The 12,479-nt window shown below is 28.3% G+C and overlaps 1 protein-coding gene across 1 annotated transcript; it reads left to right on the top strand.

Moving 5' to 3' along the window:
* Nucleotides 1-10,524: 10,524 nt before the first annotated feature.
* LOC100808416 (abscisic acid receptor PYL4) lies at nt 10,525-11,753 on the top strand. Its single transcript, XM_003538436.5, has one exon. The coding sequence runs from the start codon at nt 10,706-10,708 to the stop codon at nt 11,477-11,479; it is 774 nt and encodes a 257-aa protein (XP_003538484.2). The 5' UTR covers nt 10,525-10,705; the 3' UTR covers nt 11,480-11,753.
* Nucleotides 11,754-12,479: the final 726 nt, after the last annotated feature.

Genomic DNA, 12,479 nt, shown 5'->3' with positions numbered 1-12,479 from the left:
CTTCTCAATAATTCTCCACCTTGACCTGAATTTTTGCAAGTTAGCAGCAAGAACCAATAATTACTTTCCTATAGTGCCAATTCACCCATATGCAAACATTCAGCAAGTACAAATTATGCTTAAACTTCTCAATAGACAATGGCTTAGTCATCATATCTACTGGATTGTATAATGTGGTTATCTTTTTTGCTGAAAACAGTTTATCTTTAATCACATTTTAAATGAAATTTAACCTCACATCAATTTACTTACATATTTCATAATAAACCGAATTCTTGGTCAAATTCTTCTGGGTTGCACCCAAATCCTTCGTCTCAAATTCACTTCTTAACATGGTCTTAAGACTATCAATTTCAGCCTTGCTTTAGATGCCAAAAAACATATAATCTACAAATGAAAACAAATATATAAGGAAACTATCTAGAAATCACTTAAAACATCCACAATGGAGCAACTTATTTTTTGTGCTTCCAATAGATCTTACATGTACACATTACTTAATTTTATTTTTCTCAATACAAGTAACTCTAAACACTTGATTTCTACAATGGAAGAACTCTCTCTTTTGATGCTTATAATGAATCCCACCAAAAAATTTACAACATTAAAAAAAATATTTTGATATAAAAACCTTTTTTTTTAATTAAAAATGCTAAAGCACCGATGCTTCCTTGGCACGGTTGGTTTCGAAGCCGCAAGGGGATAAGCCAGCAAAGCATTGCTTCCTTCTCATGTTTTTTTTTTATAAACAAATATTAATTATTAATATTGTTAATTTTTGTTAACGAAAAAATTCAAACTTCATATTTTTTTTACTTTTCTTCTCCCTTAACTAATAGATCAACCTTATAAGTTATATCTCCTATTGTCTTAGGAAGCTTGTTTCAAATCATTCAAGGATTTCTTCATCAAACACGCATGGTTCTCCTTACTAGACTCAAGGAACCCTCTGTTTATGACATATAAATTTGCACGAAAGAGTGAAGTTTTCAATCAAGCAACTCCAACACTAGATCGAAAGCACTCGCCATAACTAAAAGAACTTAATAAAGTCTTATGGTTCAAAATCGTGAGAAGATTTAAGAATAATTAATTCCTTCTTTGAATCCTATCTTTCTTCTTAAACACTCTTGTTTGTATTTAATTGGTTTCACATCCATTCTTAGAGCAAATCTCCATTGGTGAACATTCAAGAATCCCAAAACACATCTTGCTCTCACACCTAAAGCGAACATAGAAGAGAGAAAACGAGAGAGTGATGAAAAAATGAAGCATCCCCGCAAAAACTTTTCTCATAATTTTAATTATTATTCTTTTTATATTTTTATATTTTATTTTAATTAAAAGTATTGTACTTAACAATTTTCTTTTATAATCCCCTCATATCATGGTAGAAGCTTCTATGAACCACACGCGCATGTCAAGTTGGCGAATTGGATTAGCTATACATATATATATCCAACTTGATACAGGCATACAGCAATAGGCAGAAGTATATGTATTTGAGAGTGGACAAATACATTTTTCCATTTTAATAAAGTATATTATGTATTTATTTTAAAATCTTATATTTTTCATTTTTTAATTTTATATGTTTTAACTCCTGACATACTTTATATGAGAATAAATAAATGCACATCTTATTTTATTAAAATTATAAGTATTTATCTTTAAATTTTATATTTAAATCTCTTGTTTTTATGTATTTAAATTTATTATCTATTTTTTCACTCTTTTATATTACTGGATTAATTTTTTAAAATAAATTATCTCTAATTGATCTTGAGTCCTAGATCCGTCACTTACAGTGTCCCAGACCCAAAATGAAAAGACCTAATTTTTTTATAAAAAAATAATTGTTTTTAGTACCCTTGTACTTTTTAATATATTTGTCTTTTGTCTATTAAAAAAAACCTAAAATGAAATAATAAAAAATGGATCGATTTTCTTCTTAATATAAATAACTATATCTAAAACAATTATGTTTCAGTTATGCACGAAAGTACACGTGTAAAGCTTTTTAAAGTGAGCAAGTAATTATTAGAATTTGATGGAAATCAAAAGAAGATTAAATATTAAATAACTAGCCAATTAAAAACATTCGTAAGTCTTCGTGCGATCATTCTTCGGAAAGTTAAGCATTTTCCTTAAATTTTCTGATTAATTATCTGCTTTATATTACTCATATAGGTATATAAAAAGTGATTATCACCGTTATATGATTTTTTTTCAATTTGATACAGTACTATACTGTGTATCTGGTATTGCTTCAATTTTTATAGTCATATATCTTGTATCGTTATATCTCATTATATTGCGTCGAGTAATTAATTAACTTAGCCGGATAATATTTATGTTATTATAAATTAGATTCCTCGAATTTGATCAAGGCTTGATTAGTCTTATATGTCGGTATAAATAATTCAAGAAAACATATATACAGGACAAAATCGTAAAATTACGATTTTGTCACTCATTTCGGATAAATATATTTTTTAAATGATTGAAATAAAAAAAAATTCAAAGCAAAACATTTCGTTCGTTTTAAATTGTGAACTTTTTGGATGTATAATAGAAGATTTTAATATATATAGAATTTTCACTCCGTGTAATAATTCACTCATTTTACTAGCTAGCTACGCCAAACAAACACATAACTAAATTAATTTTTTTAATCAATAACTTTTATATGTAATAAAAATTTTCAATTTAATATTAAATTAAAAATTCTCATGAAATTATAGATACACATAATTAAATAGAGAAAGGAAGGATTAATTTAATTCGTATTAAGTTATTAATGTAAGTCAAAAGTATTGTTACACCTTTAAATAGCTTTTTAATTACTAAACATTATTATATAAAAAAATATTAGATTGAAAATTCTTATTATACAGATGATGTTTAAAAAAAATTATATCACTGGAAACATGCATGTGCATGTTGGATATACATACACATGTACTGTAACATTGTAGTTGGAATATTAGAACGGCGCAATACATACGAATATTTGATTATAAATATAGAACATATAGAAGCTGACTAAAGATAAGATGAGTTGCTCGTCAAAACTTCTACAAAAGAATTGGTCAAAATATTTTGAGTCATGAATATGCTACTCGCAACCCTCTTAATAACTTTATATATATATATATATAAAAGAAGTTAAATGTAATTTTGATCCATTAATTTTTAAAATTTACAATTTTCATCATCTATTTTAAAATAAAAATATTTATTCTTTTTATTTTTTAAATTTATAATTTTAATTCTCTATTTTAAAATGAAAACATTTAGTCTCCTATTTATATAAAATATATCATTCTAGTTCTCCTTTTAAAATAAAAGTATTGATTATTAAGAGACTATTGATTATGACGTAAATTATACAAATTATCTTGTGTTATACTATTAAATTTATGTAATAATAAGTTAGTTTTTTTATGGATCAATGTTTTTTAAATTTGATGGTAGAATTAAAATTATATTTTTTTTTACAAAAATGAATGATTATATGTTTTTATTTTTAAATCAGAAAATTAAAATTGTAGAATTAAAAAATAGAAAGATTAAATATTTCTATTTTAAAATAAAAAGATTAAAATTATATGTTTTAAAAAATATGAGATTAAAATTACATTTAAGAAGGAAAAAAAAACCTCTTAATTTGCTTCAAAATGAAACATGGTGGAATCCAGTCGTGCATTGAATGAGTATAAAATATTCTACAGTACAAAAGTAGTTAGCAGCAGTCTCAACTCTAAAAAACTTTTCTTTATAGAACTCTAAAAAACTTGAATCAAGTGGTATTAATTAAAAATATATACTGTATTCTGTAACTGAAAATATCAATTGGCATTAATTTAGGAGCAGCCGCTCCCACATTCATTTGCTATACAGGTACTATCTTCATTCCTCCATATTTCATTTTGAATTCTTAAAAAAAATGTTTTTGTTTTCTATAAGACTCGCTTCAAATTATTTCTTATATTAATGTTCCTACCAAAATATTTTTAATTATTTTTCAATTTTTTAGTCAATAAATAATAAATATAATAAATTAATAAAATAAATTATCTTTTCTTTCTTATAAGGGTTGAGAAAGATAACTAGTATAAACTAATAAGATAAACTACATAATTATTATTCTTTCTTCACATTTAATTAATTAAGTGAAAAGTAATTAAATTAAAAAATTGAGATATTGAGTCTCAATAATTTTGAAAGTGATTTGGGAAAAATGATTCAAATTGTTAATAATTTAATATTATTAATTTAATTAATTAATTTTTTGTTCTTGTTAATTGGTTAAAGGAGTTTTCTATAAAGAAATGAAAGTAGTAAGTAGGTTTTATCATCCGAGGTTATTTTATTATTTTTTCATGTGCTTTATTTTAATTTTCAAAGGGTAGAAGGACAATCCGGGATCGATGAAGGTTAATTATTGAGTTAAAAAGAAAAAGAAATTCAAGTTGGTGGAAGTTGGTGAGCATTGAGGGGAAAAGTTACGAAAGGACGAAAAAGAAAGTTCATGAGAAGGAACGAATCATTAGAAAAGTTGCAGGAGTAAAATAAACGCTAAAGCCGAAACCAATAGCGAAGGAGATAAAAATCCATAGAGATAATAATATATGCCTAGTTGTTGATAGATGAAATTAGGGAGAATGACTCATTTAATTTTCTTTTCTTACTAAGCAAAATTTATTTAATCACCTACTTCAACAACCTAGCATTAGAGTGAATCTCATGTAAAATATTTAAATTTATGTGAAATTATAAGATTCATAAAGTTATAATAAATAACTCATTTAAATAATTATGCATTATAAATGTTTGATAAGTATTATGTATACTTTATTTGTATACTGAAATCAGATAATAATAATTATCTCATTTTCTTTTCTTTTATTGCTTCTTTTGTATTAAAACAACAAGAATACAACTTCTTCCGAGTTTTATCCAGAAGATACTAATGTTAATAATTTTATAGTAATTTTGGTTGAATTTTATGTAAAATTGTAGCAGAGGCATGAAAGAGGATTGAAGAACTGAATTGTCATGCTCAACTCAACCTCCTCGCTTAGTGAGTCAAAATCATTCAACTTAAGTAATTCACTTAACGCAAAAAGCCACATTAGAAGACAGCTGTCATGAGCAAGCACACTAAGCATGCATCCTGTGTTTAATGCGTGACCACTTGATCCAACTGGACATACACATTCAACACGAGTGCTGGGCTAAGCTCACAAGAGAGTTTTGATTGGTCAATCAGTTGGTGAAACATATAAAAAAATTGAAACATTTGAAATACTTAAGCACAAAGCAAGTAGAGGAACAAGGGAGCAAGGAAGCAAAGAAGCCATTGTTGAATGAAATCAGTTCCGGAGCTTTGACTGATCTGTTTCAATCAATTTCTCTTTCATTTTCTTCCCTTTCATTCTAATTTTATATTATTTCTAAGTCTCTCATGACAATGAAAGGCTAAAACCACCTGTTGTTGAAAGCTTTACAAACCAAACTCTCTTTGATGTAACGATTCTAAACTATCTATGAATATGATGTTGATATTATTGTTCATCTCTATGCTCATTCACATACTTGTGGTCTGATCATCCATTTTCATGTATTATTTTAAGATATAGATATTGAGAAATGTTTATATGCTAAGAACTTGGGAAGAATATCTAAGTAATTCATGTCTAGGTATTGTCTAGCCTATTTATGCATCTCTGCTTGTAATGCAAATTATTTAATATAACTCTTAAGGGATTACGAAGTTATAGAGTTGCATAAGACAACCGCTACGAAGTTATAGAGTTGCATAAGACAACCGCTACGAAGTTGCACGAGGCAAACCAAATTGAACCTGCTATTATCATTTTTTTGCTTGCAATGGTTCTACTTGACGAGATTGCGATGGCGATGAACGGACATAGGCTTGCGGGTGGTTTTGGTTAATGAGGTTGGAGTAGTTGTCTTTCTCATTGGAGGAGTCCTTGTCTTTCTCATTGGAGGAGTCCTTGTTGGCCATGGCAGTGGCTGAGTTGTGATGAGTAAGAAATATCAATAACTAACTCATTTTGAAGGGTGGTAATTTGGTACATATGGGTGTAGATGTGATTAATGTATAAAGTGGTTCATAATGGACCATATGCAAGATTGTCCACCGAAGTATTGACCTAAATATATTATTCTTAAAATATGATTTTGAGTCTAACTCAACCTAAAAAATTCAAACAGATAATTATTTGGTTATATCACTAGTTTATAGTATAGGATATTTAATACACATTATTCACACTAAAGTCTATACATCTTAAGTGTGAAATTTGTTGGATTAGACATCTATGCAGGTGGTCTAATAATATCTTGATAACTAGTGGTTTGATAACAACCAATAATAGATGATTCGATGGACTCAACAATAATTAGTAAAATAGGTTTTGATTATTTGATATTGTCTTTAAATTTGAATTTTAATCTAACTTAATATTAAAAGTTAGTTTTGAGTGTGAAAATTTCTCCACTTAAATACTTTATTTTGTCCATATTATTGATTGACCTAAGATTTCCAACAATTACTATTATGTTATATTATATTTTTACTCTAATCTTAAAATTATATATTTATATATCTTTGGGTGTGCATGAATATTTTATTGAAGTGTGATTAGTACAACTTAATTAGTGGCATCAATTTTTGTTATAATATGTAGTTGCAATTTGAAGATAAAATTTTATCATTTGTAATAGTTGTATATATATTTCAAGCAAAACTGTTTCTTTTAAAATTAAGATACATGTATAATTTGCTATTTTACATCAGCTAAATTTAAAAATGATATATGATCAATATACATTATTTTTAAATAATTTTTTAATTAATGATTACAAAATGGATAAAATTATGATTATACATTTATTATTTGTATACTTTTGTTGATTATGTTTTATGTTTTTACGTGTGTTAAGCTTTAGTGTATATAATTAAAAATTATGATCTTTAATCAAAATGTTTTAATGTGTCGACACCTCTTTTTCGGGGGGAGGGGGACCAGTAGGAGAATTAGTATTTTTTTTTATCATTAGAGAATTAGTATGTAGTAAAAGAAGGGAGAGAGAAGTTGACTTATCCTTTAATTAGTTTATAGAAAATTAGACGAGAAGGAAAATAAATTAGGCCAAACTCACTTTTTCTTTCCATCTTTAGCAAGAATGTTTATGAAAAGGTAGAGAGCAGAATTTCAAATTTCAATTTCCATATTTACCCTTCTCCACTTTTTGTTTTCTACTAATATTTTTTTTTATAAAATTGATTTATTTTGAGACATCGTTAGCTGTTTCATTTCCTTTCATTTCTATTCGATCAAATAAATAGAAAAAATAATATTTCTTTTCTTTCTTGTAAGTTTTTTCATATTTGTCTCATAGCAAACAACTTATTAATTTACTTATTTTTTCACTACTTTTTGTCTATCTAAATTCTATCTTTGAATTTTCTTCCTTTTCATTTTGTTTGTCAACCCAAATAAATAAGAGTTTGGATAAATCATAAATCTATAATAGAAGAACATTAAATGATCAAAGGACATAAAATTAATTAATTAAATTTTGGCATAATTTAAAATCAATTTATAAATCTCATTAATTTTTTCTCTCTAAAAATCGTATAACTTTTATTTATAAACACTTATAAACTTAATAAAACTTATTATTTTTTGTATATAAAAGTCTTAACATTGGAATTTTATAATTAAGATAATGATTTAACTAATAATTCTTTCGATAAGAGTTTATAACCAAGGAGCTTTTGTTATATATAGGTGCTTTTATTAAGATTGTTTTGATAGATTAAGGTAAAAAAAATGACTTTTGATATCGACTCATATAATTTATTTACTTTATTTCAATATCTTTTATAAATTTATCAGAATAAATTTCAGGGTTTTTAAAATGAAATAAGTCCAAATAAATTTTCTTAAAAGCTTTTACAGACATCTATCCCCAAGTATGTGTTTGGCTTTACATTTGAAAAATTCCAAATTATGATGGTTGTCAGATTAATTTGTTTTTTGTACGAATCGAAATGTTTGTTTAAATAATGATTTGGAGATTACAATGAAACACTAAACATATTATAATTTGATAAATTATTAGGTGACGTACGTAAGCAGAGTTAGACTTCAGTTTTGTATGCTCCTCGATCACGTGCCTCTAAATCTGAATTGTTTCTTGTATTATATATAAATTATAAGAGGCTGACACAGAAGATTTTCTGATCAGTCATCAACTAAATATTGAACTCTAAATATAATATTGCTCGTTATCATACATGTCAAATTTTCTCTTGCCTATGCTTGTTAATTGTACTCTCGAACATGAATTTGGAAACTTAATTAGTTCATAAGATAACATAACAATGCATATCAACATGAATACACATAATTAATGATACTAGTAATATAGTTGTGACACCATGTTTGATTTTTAGCCCAATCTTAAATTGTCGGCGTTACTTTGAAAATTCCTAAACAGAACAGTAAGATGAACCATGGTGCATGGTACTGAGATAAGTAAAACAAATCCTTTTGAGAATTGATTTTGACTTTTCAAAGGTTTAGAATTTTATTATGGAGCGATTTCTAATTAGCACTTTTGACTGTCTCTTTTGCGTAGACAAATATGCTATTGCGTAATACGAATATCCATTTTATTCAATCGTCATTATATCCATAATATATATTATGATGTATACATCAATGGAATATTTTAAGAGACATTCAATGGTCAATTTATGTATTTCTTGTTCCATTTTAAATATGGTATTTATTTTTTCCCTTCTGATCTTTTTTTTTTTTTAGTTTCCCTCGTGCTTTTTAGCTTTCCTCCCTTGCTAAACATCTTTGAAAAATTCAAGAATATATATATTGAATTAAATTAATCAAAAGCTACATATTTCGATTATTATTATGCATGATTTATCACTTTTCAATCCAACCAAAAGGTTAAATTTATGGTTTCTGCAATAAAACATATTTTGGTACCTTTCAGTCCAACATATTCTATAATGGGTTTCGCCATCACACGTGAATTTGCTTCTTACTTCAGAATTTTGATGATTTTGTTTTATAATCTTAAGTATTCAAAGGCTCCATTAATGTTTTTGCAATATTTTAAAAATAAATGAAATATAATGTATATATCTAACACACTCGAGCAATATAGCTAACAATTGGCATATATACACTTCTATACCCAGTCTTCACAATACGAACTACATATTAAGATACCCGATGCATGCACATGTATGTTTCTCAGTTTAATTAAGAATGTAAAGAAAGTGAAGGATGAAAAAAATTAAAAGAAGAAGGAGGGGTTTTGGAATTTGTTTTGCATGAAGAAAAGTAAAGAGAAAAAAACTACCGAAACTAAAAAAGTAAAAGAGTGATGGTAAAATAGACCTTAATTTGTTTTTTAGATTATAAAAACAACTGGCGATGTCTTCCATGTATCATGCGTGTGCTAAAAGATTATATATATATATATATATAATGCGTGTGTTAAATAATTAATGTGATTTATTATTTATCATTGTTATTTTATTAAAAATGGAACACATTGGGTGGGAAAAATCGCATCGGGTAAATCATAATTATAAATTATTCGATTATATTTAAATGTTAATATTAAAAAATACACATGACTTTTCTTTTTATTAAGGGGAGGCCTTGACCACTAAACGATAACATCTGTGGCGATAGACACCCCAATAAAGTCTTCCCACAAGAGGCTAATAATAGTCATGCAACCATGTAGTTTTGACTATTTATTATGGTTGTATAATATTTTTCATCAATAAAAAATATAATTGATTAATATTAATTTGTTAGTTTTATTAGAAATGTTAGTTTTTCTCTCCTTTTTCTCACCCCTTTTCTCAACCAATGGACTAATATTATATCTCCTCGTAAGAACAATTATAGGTGAAAAAAACCTAGAGACATGCATCAAATAACAACAAAGGTTTTAACACACCAAAACAGAAACTATAATATATAAGTCATACGATGAAGAGGAACCTTAAGATGCTAATTATTAGTCTGTACATTGATTTTCTCTGTAACATATACTAGAAAGGATGATATTGAATTAATTTACACAATTATTACATCATTTTATAATTTAATATAAAATATATATATTTTTTATTGATTTAGCAATTAAATTATATTTACATATTATTAAAAAAATTGTATCAAATTTTATTAAAATTAAATAATATTAAGAAGATAATCAAATGATTCATATTTTAAAAAAATTATATTGATATATAAACTTAATTATAATAAAAAAAAAAAGAAAGAAAAGATAAAAATAATGGAATAAAATAGAATATAGAAAGTTGATAAAAAAAAAAAAAAAGATGCGCGTGTGAAAAAAATTAAAAGTGATACATGCATGTTGAGAAACAAAGTAATGATAGTTGTTTAGAAATATATAGAGGCAAAGTTGCAGTTTGAAATAAAGAAAAGGGTATTAATTGATAAAAAGCAAGTCCAAGGTAGAAATAGAAGCAAGTTGGGGATCCACTTGCATGAGATTAATAACAACAACAACCTTCTAACCTCTCATTTCCCATAATGCAACTTGTACTAGACAAATATTAACTCTCTAACCCATATATGCCTTGCCTCTCATATATATGCTTTTGCTTCAACATCAACAAACTCATATCTATATCGCCCCAGAGATATTTTTTTATTATAAATTCAAACTAATAATAATAATGCCTTCTTCTCTTCACTTTGATAGGTTCAATCCTATCACCCACGCCGCCACCACTGTCGCCATCGCCAACGGCGTAAACTGTCCGAAGCAGCCTCAAGCGCCGCCCTCTTCCACGGCGGCGCGTCGCCTCGTGGTTCCCTCTCTCTCTTCCGGCAGAGGAATCGCGGCCCCCGACACGGTGGCGCTCCACCACGCGCACGTGGTGGACCCCAACCAGTGCTGCTCCATCGTGACGCAGCACATCAACGCCCCCGTCTCCGCCGTTTGGGCGGTGGTGCGGCGCTTCGACAACCCGCAGGGATACAAGAACTTCGTGAGGAGCTGCCACGTCATCACCGGCGACGGCATTCGCGTCGGCGCCGTCCGCGAGGTGCGGGTGGTGTCGGGGCTCCCCGCCGAGACGAGCACGGAGCGGCTGGAGATCCTCGACGATGAGCGCCACGTCATCAGTTTCAGCATGGTCGGCGGCGACCACCGCCTCAGGAACTACCAGTCGGTGACGACGCTCCACGCCAACGGGAACGGGACACTTGTCATCGAATCATACGTCGTTGACGTACCGCAGGGTAACACTAAGGAGGAAACATGCGTGTTCGTCGACACAATCGTACGTTGTAACTTGCAGTCGCTGGCTCAGATCGCTGAGAACAGAACCAATAACTGTGAACACACTGCACAACACTGTTAACTTAACAAGTTGTTAACAGTGTTAAGTGTTAACCATATCATTCATTTCCTCTTCTTTTTTCTTTCTTTTTTTTTGTTTCAAATTCGGGTTCGGATCTTGCACCATGAACTTAGATTTAAGCCCGTGTTTGGAATTGATATGCATGGATGGGTAGATCAGTAGGGTTTTTCGGACGGCAATGGTTGAATCAATGTGATATGTATATGCAAAATATATAATATATGTTAATGTTCATATAAATTATCAAATGATGTAGTTTTATTTTCTTTTTTCATTCTACCTAGTTACCTGGCTCTCTTATCATGATTGATGGTGTTCTATTTGCGGTGAACTTAGCATCCGAGGTGTATTCATCTTGTTTTGTGTATATTCTCTTTCACACCGTAAATAATAATTATGAATTAACCAATTAGTTGCTAATAATGTTAAACCTTTTAATACTATATATTTAGCTAATTTGTTTTCGTGTTTAGTACGTATTTTCTCGAGATATGGAAAATTGATGAGCTGACAGCAATGGTAAATGTTACAATCCAATAATAATGGTAAACGATATATGAAGTCGTGTGAACAATACATGAAAAGAAAAATATAGCTAAATTAAGGAAGTATTGTGGACACTCGAGCATCTATTTGTAGAAATAAAAGAGATATATATTTCAATGTAAACATTGTCACCTAAATCAACCCCGGTCTAGCGATCACCAAAATATAAGAGTATATAAACCATTATGTACGGACGATATGTTACGATGGATATATTAATTAGTAATTAAAAAATATTTTTAATACACTATTTATTATTGGATATCTTTTACGTAAGTTTTACTAGATATTCTGCAGGGTATATACATTCTACATTTGAGATGTGCTATAAATGACCTAATAAATAAAATATTAAATATTTCACCAAAAAAAGACCTAATAATTAAAAATATTAAATAGATTATTGAAAATAATATATTGTTAAAATTTGTCATATAATAAAAATCTAAATCAA

This window comes from Glycine max, chromosome 11 (assembly GCF_000004515.6).
Source record: "Glycine max cultivar Williams 82 chromosome 11, Glycine_max_v4.0, whole genome shotgun sequence".
Classification (NCBI taxonomy): domain Eukaryota; kingdom Viridiplantae; phylum Streptophyta; class Magnoliopsida; order Fabales; family Fabaceae; genus Glycine; species Glycine max.
Note: the sequence above shows the minus strand (reverse complement) of the source record. Positions and strands in the feature narration are given on the sequence as shown.

Bases quoted from the DNA above. Each gene is read 5' to 3' on its own strand.
- LOC100808416 (XM_003538436.5), top strand. From the start codon at position 10,706: ATGCTTTTGCTTCAACATCAACAAACTCATATCTATATCGCCCCAGAG.